General features: G+C 38.0%; 1 protein-coding gene across 2 annotated transcripts in view; it reads right to left on the reverse strand.

Moving 5' to 3' along the window:
• dock1 (dedicator of cytokinesis 1) overlaps window positions 1–8,728 on the reverse strand; it is a 594,554-nt gene extending 585,826 nt beyond the window's left edge. The window contains exon 1 of one of the 2 annotated variants that reach the window (XM_060841973.1): window positions 8,158–8,714. In XM_060841973.1, coding sequence (XP_060697956.1) covers window positions 8,158–8,200 — 43 coding nt within the window. In that variant the 5' untranslated portion in view covers window positions 8,201–8,714. Of the gene's footprint in view, window positions 1–8,157 lie in introns of both variants that reach the window. The other variant, XM_060841974.1, reaches the window with a different exon arrangement.
• Window positions 8,729–15,462: the final 6,734 nt, after the last annotated feature.

A 15,462-nucleotide genomic window follows, 5' to 3' on the forward strand; every position in this document is an offset into this window, starting at 1 on the left:
TCAGAATGTGGGTTGAGGAGTTTCCATTGTGGCAAACATTTAGGTGGCTTTAAAAGGAACTGATTTGGGAGAGAGCATGATGATTGAGGTTGGAATTGCTGAGAATGAAAAGTTTGCTGGGGAGGCTGAGTGTGAAAAGGATAGATATCTGAACCTTTTGACTTTTAAGAGGTACTTGGATAGGTGGGAACAAAGTTGGGCATTCTGGAAGTGATCTGGGGGTTGAAGCCAAGTGAGGTTTTTTTTAAAATTTGATTTATTACTGTCATGTGTAGCGAGATATAGTGAAAAGCATTCTTTTGTATGCCACACAGACAAACCATACCTTACATAAGCACAGGGATATTAGAACAGATTGCAGAATATAGTGTTACAGCTGCAGAGAAGATGCAAAGAAAGATCACTAATATGAGAGGTTCATTTATAGATCTGATAACAGCTGGAAAGAAGCTGTTCTTGAATCTGTTAGTCCATGTTTTCAAACTTTTGTACCTTTTGCCTGATGGAAGAGTGTGGAAGAAAGTACAGAGTAGAGAGATCAAAGGAAAGAGAAATTGACAGGAGTAGTGGGGGGTGGGGTGGTTGAGGTGTAACTTAGTGATTGGTAACATCTGATAAGGACACAGAATCACTTAACTTTCAAAATGTTGTAGATTAGTTAGTTTCTCATAGTTGTAAAAACATTCATATTTTCCACTTGTCATTTTCATTCTGCCTGCTTTCCCTTCCCTAAAGATTTGGCCCATTTTGGGGGGTTTGGCCAGTTCTCCAAGTTCATGTTTTTTCTAGTTTGTTTTTAGTTGTATTCACAAGTGTGAGAGTTCAGAAGTAATGTAAACTTCAATAAGGAATTCCTCTGACTTTCTCTGCAATCTCTCTCCGGATGTTGTTTCCTCCTGCCTATAAGGATCTCTGTCTGAATTTTCCTTTTTGCCAAGGGGTGTGTTTTTGGGATGTTATTGTATTAAGACAATTAATTAGTAACAGTTACTATATTGGGATGGTTAAGTTATCCAATAGTTAAGTTATTCTAAGTTCCACCTTTTTCCATTCTGTTTCAACCGTAGTATTTAAATAAATTCTGTTTTGCTTAAAGCGGAGTGGTTAAACAGTTGCATCAGACCTGGAACACCCACTTCACACCCGCTTTTCAGAAAAAAAGAAAGTTTAGGTCTAGGCTACCTGGTTAAAATATTTTTAAGAACCTAGACTGGCCTATAACAATTATATGTCTTGATATCACAAGTATACATCTAGATGCTTCTTAAATGTTAAGGGGTTTGGCCTCTAATGCTCTTTCAGGCAGTGAGACCCAAATTCCCTTGAGGTGAATAAAAAAGTTTTTAACACATCCTTTTTAAACTTCCTGCCCCTTAGCTTAAAGCTGTACCTCCTAGTTTTTCTTTTGAGTTTTAAATGTAATTAATTAATTTGCATGACTTTTAGTTTAATTTTTTTCATTTGCTTGGCTCAAGACAGAAGTTTAAATGCATGGATAGTTGCTAAATACATAATCTGTAGAGACATATTTCAGCCATAGAAAAACTGCATGCACTTCAAGATAGCAGCTGGCAACATCTGAAATGTTTGCTGAAGGTATTACTAATGGCTATTTTATGCATTGACATTCTATCTAATACATTTTTTTATTTATATACAAATACTGAAATAACTTGAAACAACATTTTTGAAGTTATGCATTTGACATTTGTGATAAATTACAGTTACAGGAACGACAAAGTATTGTCAGTTGGAATGAAATTGACAATCATTGTACAAGGTTTTGTTTACATTTTGTTGCATCTTGCATTTAAGTTTTGATGAAATAAACTTTGAGTTGACTTAGAGTTCGAATGTGTTTGTCCCATATAGCTACAGAAAAAAAGTCTTCATTTCTTCCCAAATTTGAAATTAACTGTGGTAGTCAAATATCAAATAAAATGCATTTTCTGCGGATTATCAGTATTTATTCACTTGAAGCAATATTATAAATTCCCTTGCATGCTTACACTTGATGTATTGGACTGTTTAGCATGGTGTTGGAATAGATTCTGATAATCCAGAAGAAACAGTATTAATCTTCAAATAATGCTGGCTGTGATGCAGTCTTGAGATAAATAAATACTATTTGCACAACGTGGAATTCAGAATAGGCATGAGGGACAAAAAAGCTTTCATCTTGTTTAGTTTCTATCACGTTATTTGGGTAATCAGAGAATGTGTATTTTGGTGTTTAACCTCTGTTGTATTGTTGAAAAATATGAATGTGAATTTGTACACAGCAAAAGATAAGTGACCAGCTTGTTGGTTAAAAATTAGACATTGGCCAGAATGCCTGTTTTCTTCAAATTGTGCACTTAACTTGAAGCAATTCACAGTTGAACAGAGAATTTACAATCTCTCCACTGTAGGTCTTCTGCATGGTGCTGATTGTCCATCTCAATTACGTGCTTTGGTCCCGGATTTGAGTGTGAATCTGTAACATTATTAGTTAGGGAGAGATTGACCAAGCTTTCACAATAGGGTAGGAAAAATCATGCTTGTCATCAATGCTTTTGATAAAAGAAAGGGTACCTCAATCATTGATACAGATTATCAATGATGCAGATTCCAATTGTTTATACATTGCCAAATGTGCTCTGCTTCTGTTATATGCAAGTTTTAAAAGAGAAAAAAAAATCAATATCTGAAATGTTATTTCATATAATTTGACAGTCATGGTTCAGTGGGTAAACTCCTGACCTTCTCTAGCGTAGGGAGAACAATTCCCTTTTCTCAATATTTCTGCTTAACGTCAAAAACCACACAACACCAAATTATAGACCAACAGGTTTATTTGAAACCACAAATTTTCAGAGGCCCTACTCCCGCCTGAGGAAGGAATGGGAGCTACGAAAGCTTGTGATTTCAAATAAATCTGTTGGACTATAATCCAGTATGATTATAAGTTATAAGATTATATCCAAAGTTTTGACTTTGCCCACCCCAATTCAATACTCTTGCCTCTACATTAGATTAGATTCCCTACAGTGTGTAAACAGGCCCTTTGGCCCAACTAGTCCACACCGACCCTCCGAAGAGCAACCCACTCAGACCCATCTTCCCTAACTAATGCACCCAACTCTATGGGTAACTTAGCATGACCAATTCACCTAACCTGCACATCTGAACTGTGGGAGGAAACCGGAGCACCCGGAGGAAACCTACACAGACATGGGGAGAATGTGCAAACTCCACACAGACAGTGACCCAAGGATGGAATTGAACCCGGGTCCCTGGCTCTGTGAGGCAGCAGTACTAACCCCTGAGCCACCATGCCGCCTAATGAGTGCAGTCTTTTATCCTTGGTATCATCCTATAAATCTCTTCTGTATCCTCTCTTGGGTTTTGACAATTTTTCCTGGAGTGTGATGCCTAGAATTGTACACACTTCTCCAGATAATGCATAACTGGTGATTTTGTAAATGTTTAACATGGTTTCTTTATTTTTGTAATATCCCCTTTTAGCCAAAGATCCCATAATTTTCTTAACTCCTTATTCAGCTTATTCTGGTACATTCAAAAGTTTTTAATACTATGCACCCCAGATCCAGTGCTTGTATGTCCCTCTTAAAATACTGTTTAAATTACACTTCTCCATAATGGTTCATGTGTCACATTTTTCCACTTCATGTTGTAGCTACCACGTGTCTAGTCATTTCACCAGTCTATGTCTTCATACAATTTGGTATGATCCATCTATCTTTGCCTTATCCAATATTTTTACTTACCCCCTACAAAACTTAAACATTAACCTCATCCTTTTGTGAAGACGGGTGTATAGTGTCAGTGCTTCCATTCTGTCCTGTGTCCCTATAGGAACATTTTTTTTTGCTTATCATTGATACCATTCCTTCACTGTCCTTTTACTTTACAAGTTAAGTAAATACTTCCTGAATGCTATATAGAGTGATGCAATCAACATGGGTTCAATTCCTGCACTGACTGAGGTTACCACAAAAGGTCTCTTCTTGCCCAAGGCTTTGTGATCTTCAGGTTAAACTCAAATAAATGGGAGAAGAGCACCATGTTCTGGTTAGAAGTTTTCCTTTACGACTTGAAGAAAAGCAGAACGGCTGTTAGTGTCCTGGCTACGATTTATCCCTTTAGTAACATCACTGAAACTACATTGGCATTTAAGTCCTTGATGTAAATTGTCAATAGTATTTCCTGAAATTACACTTCAAGAAATACTTCAGAAAGGTTACATTATGATCAGTGTTTGAGATTTTGGAGAAGATTTGTAGCTCAGGTTGTAAATTTGCTCTCCGATGTTTCACCACCGTGGTAGCTCAGGTTGTAAGTTTGCTCGCTGAGCTGATGGGTTTGTCCTTACACGCTTTGTCACCATGCTAAGTGACATCAGTGAGCCTCCGATGAAGTGTTAATATTCTGTCCCATTTGCCATTTATGTGTAAACACATGTGTCGGGGGAGGGCACTGAAAGTCGTCTTTGTTCCCAGGTACTGTTGTTGAGACAATTCTTGATTTTTCTGCTGGCCAGCAACATGTTTCAGCATTCTTTCTCTGGTTGCTTCCACTGATTGTACCAACATCTCACTAATATAAACTCTGGCTTATCAGTAAGTTTTGGCTGTAGAAAACAGATATACTTGCAAGTTGTGGAAGAACTAACATTTCAATCTTCCCCACTCTCTCCCTGTAACTTGTTCCCAGCTCCAAGCTGTTCAATTACCCATGAATCAATCTCAGTTGTTGGCAGGCAAAAAGTCTCCATCATTAACAATTTTCATTAGTCCGTAGATCAATATTTATAAAGGTAAGTGAGTAGTCAAAAGGTTGGAAAATGGAGGATAATGTGAGAAAATGTGAAGTTTCCCATTTTGGAAGGGAGAACAAAAGAACAGATTATTATTTAAAAATAGAGAAAATGTGTAGAAGGCTGCAAACCAAAGCAACTTGAAGGTACTTATGCATGAAGCACAGAGAGCGAGTACATTGATGCAGCAAGTAATCAGAATGCTGATGGAATGTTGTCCTTTATTTCGAGGGGCTTGGAGTACAAGAGGATGGAAGTCTTACTGCAACTATACAAGGTGCTGGTGAGACCACATGTCAAATACTTTGGCAGTTTTGTTCCTCTTATTTAAAGTATCATTTCACTGGAAGCAGCTCAGAGAAGGTTCACTAGGATGATCCCCAGCATGAAGGGAATATCTGGTGAGCAAAGGTTAAGCAAAGGTTGGAGTTTAGAAGAATGAGGGGTGATCTCACTTAAACTTAAAGAATTCTTCAGGTTTTTTTTAAACAAAAGGGACATTACCCATCATGGGAGAGTGTCAGACCAGAACGCAGATTAAAGGGACATCAATTTAAAGACAGATGAGGACAAATTTCTTCTCTCAATCTTTGGAAATCCTTAACACATAACTGTGGGAGCAGTCATAGAGCATGGAAACAGACCCTTTGGCCCAACCAGTCCATGCCAAACATAATCCCAAACTAAATTGGTCCCATCTGCCTGCTCCCAGTACATATTCCTCCAGACCTTTCCTATTCATATAATTGATCCAAACGTATTTTTGACACTGTAAATTGTACCCACATCCAGCACTTTTTCCAGGAAGTTCATTCTCATTTGCCTCTCGTCTTTTTTAAAGTCTCTTGTTAAAAATGTGCTCCCTCGTCTGAAAGTCGCCCATTCTAGGGAAAAGACAACTACCATGAACTCTATCTATATCTCGCATGATTTTATAAACTTCTGTCAGATTGCCCCTCAATCTCCTATGCTCCAGTGAAAAAGGCTATAACTGTAGGGAAATCAAGGGTACGAGGAAACGCAGGAAAGTGGACATGGGGAATGTCGGATCAGCCATGATTCTACTGAATGGGAAAGAGGCTGAAGGGGCCAAACAGCCTAATCCTGTTCCAATTTCTTATGGTCTAACCAATTTCCTGTCACTAGCAAAAGCTGCATCAGTGCACTCCCTCAGCTCCAAATCATCCACAAATCTACAATTACTGCTTGTACAAACCACTGTTTGCAACGAAGCCTGCCATGTATGTCAGGTTATTTGCTTTTCAAAACTACAGCCACTCTTTCACAAAACTGACTTTTAAAACAGTTCAATTCCATCCAGAGTTTTAAAATAAAAAGACACAGTCCTTACATATGCTAATGATACCCACATCTATCTCTCCATCACTCAACTGTCAAGAAACCAGACTGCTTGTTTGTTCAACTTCCAGCAGCAGATAAGCAAATGATCCTCTATAAGTACAAAGCCATTGTGTTCATTACAATCTTCATTCTCTCGCTGCTAATTATAGTAAAGATAATGAAAGTGTGGCAGGGTTGGTGACATAAGACTGATAGAAGTTGCAAAAGCAGTAAAAGCACAGTATATTAATGCAGCTAGGAATCTCGACAAACCAATTAAATTGTCAGCTCAAAGGGAAATACACATTTTCTTTTGATAGCCCTTGGAGACATTACTCCAAGATGAATGGCTTGGAATTGAATATTCAAAAGATACATTAAATGTTCAAAAGGTCAGGAAGCGAGAAAAAGGTGACGGGGTTGCTCCATTAGTTAAGATTACTAACCACCAATATGAAAAAGCTTTTCTTCATATCTCCACTCCTCCTTTTGTCAATTATGTAAATATATGCCCTCTATCTCTTGATTCTTTCCCAAATTCAAATGTGGTACACTCTCAATCTATTCTGCCACCTTCAATGATTTATGCACCCTCTTTAGAATGACTTTTATTAATTGTCTGGAGACTAGCTTTTCTTTATTTCACGTTTTATTATTGAATTCAAATTTCAGAATCTGCCATAATGGGATTCAAACTCTTGAACACCAGGATATCAGTCTGGAGTTCTGGATTACCTTTCGTTATTTCTCTAATTCATAATTAAAAAGTTTGAACATTGCACTAATGGAAACTTTGTACAGTATTCTGGACAGTAATTGTACTTTTAAAAGGTTCCTTTAACTGTACCAAATTCAAGCTGAACTAGTAACAGAGATATTTTATACTTTCTCACAATGTGCATTAGAAGACTGAAGCCAAATTAAGGACATAAACTGTGAAGTAGATTGAAGTAATAAAAAGAGGCTATCCAAAATAGAGTACATTTGAACAAGGTGCAAAAATAAAGCACAGAGACCAATGTGCTGAAGCACTATTCAAACATTACAAACAATTTGCACTGAAGAAAGCAGATGATAGGCATGATTAATCAAAAATCAATTAGTAATGAATAAACAATTAATTTTGGGATACTGAACCACATTTGCAGGATAGGTCTTCATTTTTGATAGGGATCTGTTTGTGAACTACTGTACTATTACAAAAGTTAGTGGGCCATGTTCAACTGAAATCTGCAAATATTAAGTGATATGATTATAATGTGCCTATTCTCAGCACACAGAATCACTGAGGTTAAGCATTTATACAAAAAAACATTTTCTAAACATCAATGTTTTTAAAACATTAGTGGTAATCCCTTAGTGATAACTGGTTGCTGCAGCATGATGCAAGTTAATTACACGATCTTCCTTAAATGAATTTAGAAGGCTTACAGTTCAACTACCAGTACTTTTGCTAATAAAGTGAAGATTTAATAAACAGCTATTCCAGTAAAAGTCGCAGCTAAGTACAGTGGATGCAATTAGCCATTATACCCAAGGTTCGACGAAACGGGAGTAACTACAGCTAACTTTGCGAGATTGCAAGATATTCACAGATTTACAGTTCAACATTTAAACAAAATTATTTAATATTAATGAGGCCGTAGTTTGGGAGTGAACTCACGACCTCATGTTCAAAACATCCCAAAACTAAATCATTGGGCACGGCCTGGGAACTAGGCGCGCCCCAAACCCAATCTGTTTCATTTGATACGAGAGTAGAGAGAAGGAAAAGATTTCCAGGATCTATTCATCTTGATGAATTATTATATCATAAAAGAAATATTCATTCAAAAGCTGAAAACATTTCTTGAACTGAGCTGGGGTCAGAAAGGAGGCAGATGAAGAAGCTCGTGCGGAACGTAAAAGGAAAGAAACAGTAAAAAAAATAGGATTAGTTTTAGCTGCAAGATCTTTCATTCAGGACTAGCTGGAAGCAGTCACTCACTATCACTCACCCACTCCATATTTCTCTTTTTTGCTGGGAATCCAGCGCGTCATGGTTGCGTTTAAACTTCCTTGAACTTGTGTGTGTGTTTTTTCTCCCACCTTTTCCTCATTTCTCCTGGAAACTCCAGGCCGCCATTTTCCGCAGGAGGAGAGAGAAAGTTCCAGTCATGTGTCTCGAGCGTCACCGATCAAACTCCCAACGGTCACAGAGTTTACCCCAAAAAAAACTTCTCAGTGAGTCACTGCCTCACCGTTCCAGCGCCTGACGGTATGTTCCCTGCGCAAAGCCTTGTTACAGAGTTACTTAATTAGTTATCACATTTAATTATTTTTCTTCCAGTCAATCAGGCTTCCAGTGGATCGCACCCACACTAGGATTGTCCGAGGAGTGTTGAGAGGGTTATGCAATCGCCATTAGCTTGTGCAATATGCTTTGCCATTTGTTTGCACTGCGCCGTTGACAATCCAACTTGCCTTTTGTTTTAAATATATAGAATAGACTGCACGGCCAAAAGCTATTCGGCCCAACTAGTCCATGCTTCACTCCAGCCCCTTCCTTCCATCTTTCCTCATCTAATACTTATCCTTAAAACAACAAAGTACAGAGAGTGGTGGAAACCTGAAATTAAAAGTGGAAAGAACCCAGCAGTCTGGCAGATCTGTAAAAAGAGACAAGTTACTTTTCAGGTTTCCCGTGTTTCTCTCTTTGCTGACGTTTCCAAATCAGCTGAGCATTTTCTTTTTTGATTCAGTCCAGCACCTGTTTATTTTCTTCCTCACGTACTTATCCACTCTCCCTAAAATATGCCTACTGTATGCCATTAGCTTTACATCCCAAGTTCCACATTCTCACATTTAGGTAAATAAGTTTCTTTTGGTCACTGTCATATATACATGACCTCAAGCTCTTCCCTAAAAGAAAAAAGTTTTCTGTCTACAAAACCTTTTGATTGTTTAGAGTCATAGAGCTGTACAGCATGGAAACAGAGTCTAGATTAGAGTGGTGCTGGAAAAGCACCGAAGGCCAGGCAGCATCGGAGGAGCAGGAAAATCGACATTTTGGGCAAAAGCCCATAATCAGGAATGAGTTCATTATGTTAAACGGCATTATGGCACATATTTCCAGATAACTGAGGAATGTTCAGATAACCAGCACTCAAATTACCCCTTGTTACCATCAGATCAATTATCCGAACAATCTGAACAAAATACTCCCCGCCAGTCTCGTCTGGATAATCGAGGTTCTACTATATACTAAATTAAACTAGTCCCATTTGGCACATATCTCTCTAAACCTGTCCTATTCATGTAATCATCCAAATGTCTTTTAAATGTTGTAATTGTACCAGCGTCCACCAATTCTTCTGGCAGCTCATTCAATACATGCATCACCTTCTGTGTAAAAACATTGCCCTTAGGCCCCTTTTAAATCTTTCTTCTCTACTTAAACCTATAGCCTCTAGTTTTGGACTCCCCTAACCTGGGGAAAAGAACTTGTTTATTCACCTTCACCATGCCCCTCGTGATTTTATAAACCTTTATAAGGTCACTTCATAACATATGACAAGACATTTTTATTAGGTTACCTACAGCTTCTCCTTTCAAGATGAAATAAATTTTGATTGTCTCAGTATCATGAAACAAAAATAACTCTCAACAAAATAAGTTTTTTTCAATGGCCCAAAGCTCACGGAAAACTAAAACAAAGAAAACATATGAACTTAAACAATACCTACTATTTACACCTGTCCAAATTGTCCTCCAATACCTTGGGTATGTGCCAGAGAAAACCTGTAGACAGACACTCCACAATCACCTGGGTACAGACAAGATTGAAAGTAGGCAAGCAGCTAATGCAACTGCTCCCAAAGGAGTACCTATTTTATATAAAATTAAGAACCATGGATGCTGGAAATCTGAAATCAAAAAAGAAATTGCAGGAGAAACTCAACAAGAGTGTAGAGAAAGCAGAGTCAGTATTTCAGATCCAGTGACCCTTCATCAGAAGCTCAGTTAGCCAAATGGCCTATTCTTGTGGGGGTGTTTCTTAGGTTCTTATGATATCAGCTAATTAGGTAGTTCAATCTAAAATAAATATTTGCCAATTTTGACAATTTTAATTGTGCAGCGTCACCCGAAGTATGAATTTAACATTGCCAGTAGATTTATCAGATATGTTTCAGTAGGATAGCTATATAAAATAAATTAACCAACATATTTGATATATTAAAATATGCTTCAACAAATTGCTGTCTTTATTGCTCCCAATGAGTCAGAGTATTCATTTGATTTGTATCAAATGTATTTAAGATGATTGGAAAAGAACTTAAAGCTTTTCTCAAGTGAGGTTTTGATGCTTGGACCACTCTGGCATTGCATTGAATTATAATACCAAAAGATTTATCATCATGGTATGTTTGCCCTTCACAACTGGAGCCAACAAATGGAGGATATTCTGGAGAAGAAATGGGGGATCAATCGCAATCTGAAGTTTGAGAATTAAAACATTAACCAGGAATGTCATTCAAGCATCATGGAGCGTGAGAAGCCAGAGTGATCCCACTTGAAACCTCCTTCCACAGTGAATGGTTTCAATGAGCTGGTTTTGGACTTTTAATTCTTTAAACTATTATCGGTAATATGGTAAGTAGTCTTTGCTTAATGCAAAGGACAACTGAATGTTATTTCTGCTGTTCCTGAAATTTTCTGCACTGAATAAATATCTAGTTATCCTTCTAATTGTGCACTTGGTAATTTTGAGGGAAACCACTTTTAAAAAATTCTACATGTTACATGTCGGGTAAAAGTAGCAGTCTGTGAAATTGTGCACTAATGTTGTATGGTGCTACAATTATGTACCTCTTAATTAAAGTTGCCAACAAGATATCAAATTCAAGTTTTCTGTGGTGAACTCTCATGATAATACAGCAGGTTGAGATGAAACCTGAGGAATCTCTATTTGAACCTTACATCATTGGTAATCCTTCAATATTATTGTGTGCAGAGACTGAAAAATTGTAAAATGCTTGACTGGCCTGGAGAATGGCATGAAACCTATCAAAAAAACATTTGTGCAGCTTTTCTTAGCATACAGCTGTGCTATGAGGGACAAAGCCTCCCAGCTACAAATGGCACTGTGCTCCTTTGAAAAACTGATGGATACAATTAAGAATTCCCTCCTGAGATGTATGGAACAGATTCCACTCCCTCACTCAAGGTGGAATTTGACATGTACAAAGTTAAAAATTACAACACCAGGTTATAGTCCAATAGGTTTATTTGGAAGCAGTAGCTTTCGGAGCGCTGCTCCTCCTTCAGGTGGTTGTGGAGTATAAGATCATAAGACTCAGAATTTATTGCAAAAGTTCAGTGTGAAGTAACTGAAATTATATATTGAAAAAGACCTGGATTGTTTGTTAAGTCTCTTATTTTAGAATGAACATGTGAGTTTCAGTTCTTTCATATGTAAATTGCAGAACATTTTTTAAAGGTACACTCTCAAGTGAACTTTAATAATTGGTGTCATGTCAGCCCAGATAATGCATTTAAGGTGTGAGATGCTCTGTGCCAGCCACAGTGGTCAGACTGATTCTAATCTAAGAAATGGATTTATAGAGTCTTACATGTATTTGCACAGTTTTTGAACAAAACAAAACTTAATTCTGCAAGTGCAAATTCATCCCACAATGATATGTGGATACCAGTCCCTGATTTAAACCCTGCACGCTGCGTGATGTCTTTGTTGTCCACAGCAAATTGTGAATCCTTGGCTGCAATCCAGAACTTCATGTTTCAAGGATTTGTGATGTCTAAGGCAATTTGCCGTCAAGATGTTAGTTGTTCATCAGAGATAGTGGCAATTTTTTCATTCTTGATGGGTTTGAAGTGGCTACGTATCTCTCATTTAGATACTATTTGACCAGGTCTAACTGAACATTATGCCATAGCAGACATTTTAAGAGTGCAAGTGAGAATCTATTCACAAAAGGGCAAGGTTATCAACAATAATGTATCACCCAAGCCAATTATGTGCCTTCAAGACATTTTTTTTCCTCTCTCTCCCATTATATCTAAGTGCAATCCCAGACTTTGCAGCTGTAGTAAAGTGTACTTAGTAGTTGGTGCTATTGCCCAGGAAGGCATGAGTGGTTATTTCTGGCAGCAATTGTGCCTAATAGCCATGGCCTGCAGAAAATATACTGGCCAGATCCAGGCTCATCCTAATTAGCTTGGAGTTCTGAAAGCTTAGCCATCATAGGCAGGTGGAAGGATTGAACACATATGGAATATACTGATGGGAATCTTGCAGGAGGTCCCTGTGGGCACCAAAGGGGCAGCTAGAGTGAAGTCTAGGGCCCTTGTCATTTTACCATTGATGCTGAGCATCAATGGCTTGAGGCAATGGAGTGCAGGTCCGCATGTATATTTAGGAGACACTGAATGTGCTGCACTAGCTTTCTGGCAGTCACCACCCTCTATGGAGACAGCCAGGCACACCTAAATCAAGGCAAACACAGGACTGATATTAGTGGACTACTCCATCCTTTGATCCAACTTCACTGACAGCCACACACCCATGCCAGGGCCAACGCAAAACTGAATGTTGGGAGAATATTCCATCCTTTGATCCGATTTCCTTTGGCAAACCTGTGCCTTTTGAAGGAGTTATTAATCCTCAAAACAATGGGAATGTTGTGTGCTTGGCCTGACCAGGCCCCTGGTCTCCAGTAGTCTTCTGAATGCCGGAGCTTTTGTTGACTACCTGTGGAGTCATAGAAGTGAAACTTTTATCATATAATGTACAAAAGGTAATAGTCTCTGAATGTAAGGCTCTTACCTGCACTCCCCATACCATTAGTGGCTTCCTTCTCAGAGACTTATGGAGCTGAGGATCTTTGGTGCTGGCCTCTTCAGGGCAAAGGTTCACCTGAATGTTGCTAGTGTCTGCATAAGAGAAGAGACAATTGAGGAGAAAACCTTGTGCAGATTAGGAATGAGTTTTTGGACAGCAGACTGAAAGCAGGTGCTGCTATGCTATCTAGAAGAAAAGGGCAACAGAGTGTTAGTGAGAATGAATCCCCTTTTCAAAGAAACACAAAGATTTTCATAAGAGTGTTGAAAATTGTACTCAGAAGATTGAGAGAAAGAGATTTTGTTTCGAAGGACATTGGAAGATTCACATGAGCACGGCAGGGAGAAGGAAGACTGTTCAACCGCCAATAGATATTTAAGATTTAAGGCTAGCTATTGGTTAAATAATTGCCATAACAAATTCATGTGGCTGGAGATTTTGGTTATTTTAAGGAATGCTTTTTTCTGATTTAGTTTACGAGTTGCCTACTGAGTAATGTTTATTTGCTGTTGATTTTAATTTATTTGTTTCAATAGGAATTCTAAAAAATGAAATCTTATACAATTATTGACCTTAGTCACTGGGAAATTTATTTCTCTTTTAGAAGTTATTATTTTGTACAGAAGATTGAAACATACATCTTGATGCTTACTGAGGTTCAAAGAGCAGTTTTATTTCAAGCTGAAACTACACAAGATACATCATTGATGCAATCAGTCCTTATTTCTTAATTTGTTCTCTTCTTCTCTCATTCAGAACCACAGATATTTACTTTATTTTTTCAAGATTTTATTTAACATTTTTGATACTTCTCGGTTTAAAATTTGAACAAATTTTGATAAATAGTCAATTAAATGTTACTTATGATTAAGATTGATAACATCTACCATTTTGCTGACTTAAAAGATCCTGCGAAAATCTGAACACTTTGTGTTGGAACTGCTGTGCTTAAAGGAGAAGAAAGCCACCATTTTCTGGATAAATAATGATGAATAGCATATATATGGCTGTCACATCCCAACATCATAAAAGTCCACTTGCATTGTCCAAATGCCTCCTGAACACAAAACTCAAAAATCTGAGATTGAAAAATTTTGTCATAGGATTCTGAGAAGACCCTACAGACAGTAACACTCCCAAACATCTGTTTGATTTATCATATCTGTCTCATCATATTGCTTATATGCTCACGTGATTCATTGTGAGTCATTTTGTTCATGCTAAGAATGTGGACACCACTGGAAAGACCAGTATTATTGTACAGCTGTAATTATTAAGTAGCTTGATAATCTACTTCAGAGATTACTACATTGATGTGAGACTGGACTTACAGATAGTTAAAATGGGTAACATTGGATCTTCTCTGTAAAAGGGCATTTGTAAACAAGTTAGATGTTTTCCAATATAGTTCCTACCAATTACAGTGGACAAATTGTGTTAGCACCAACTGTATAAGTGATGGTTAGTAAGAATTCAGAAAAGTAGCCAATATTTTTAAAAAAGAGAGGAAATGGTAGAGGCAGGTACAAGTACAACATTTAAAATTCATTTATACAAGCACATGGATAGGAAAGGTTAAGAGGGATATGGGCCAAATGTGGGCAAATGAGACTAATTCATTTAAGAAACCTTGTTGGCATGGATGAGCTGGGCCAAAGGGTCTGTTTTCATGCTGTAGGACTCCATGTTTTATAGGACTCTATTACTAAACTGCTGCCTCTCTTATTTATTCATAGTGGTATTCACAATCTAACCACGTAAATAACTTACTATTTGACTAAGGCAAAGGTAACCTCCGCTTCCTCATAGTAGTTAATATTGGGTACTAGATTTGTTATTTGCACCTTTGTAGTCCTAGCAATGTACCAGGAGCATCACAGTTCCACCAGTGCCTGATGCCAAAGTACTGGATAGATTTAGATCTCAAGGTGGGAATGGGAATAGCGGCCCAGAAATAATAGGCTTTGAAGAATAGGAGTATGATGGGACAGCATGTTGATAAGTGAGCACAGATTGGTGGAAATGGAAATGGGGGTTGGTAGGCAAACTTTGGAGTACGCTGTCAATTGGAAAAGGGCGCCAGTAATACAGCACCCCCACCACTCTACCCTTCATGCCTAAGTTCCAAGCAGCAACTGCCAAGGTTCCCCAAGATCCCTGAACTCCAATCCAAATGAGTTCTCACTTTTTCTGAGAATAGGTGGACCATCCTAGGCCTCACCTGGCTTCTGTAAAATTGGGATCTGATCAGTGGTTGACAGGAAGGCCACTCAAGGGACATTTGGACCTCTGGAGTGAAAACCAGCCCATGGAGATAATGAAATTCTGTGCACCGATCACCCAAAGAATTTTCGGATCCCCTTGCCTGAAAAACAGTCAATGGAGATCTGTGAAAATCACCCAAACAAATAATTATTTATGTTGCATGTTGTGCCTAGTTCCTTGTCATTCCATCAGATAC

This window comes from Hemiscyllium ocellatum, chromosome 22 (assembly GCF_020745735.1).
Source record: "Hemiscyllium ocellatum isolate sHemOce1 chromosome 22, sHemOce1.pat.X.cur, whole genome shotgun sequence".
NCBI lineage: Eukaryota > Metazoa > Chordata > Chondrichthyes > Orectolobiformes > Hemiscylliidae > Hemiscyllium > Hemiscyllium ocellatum.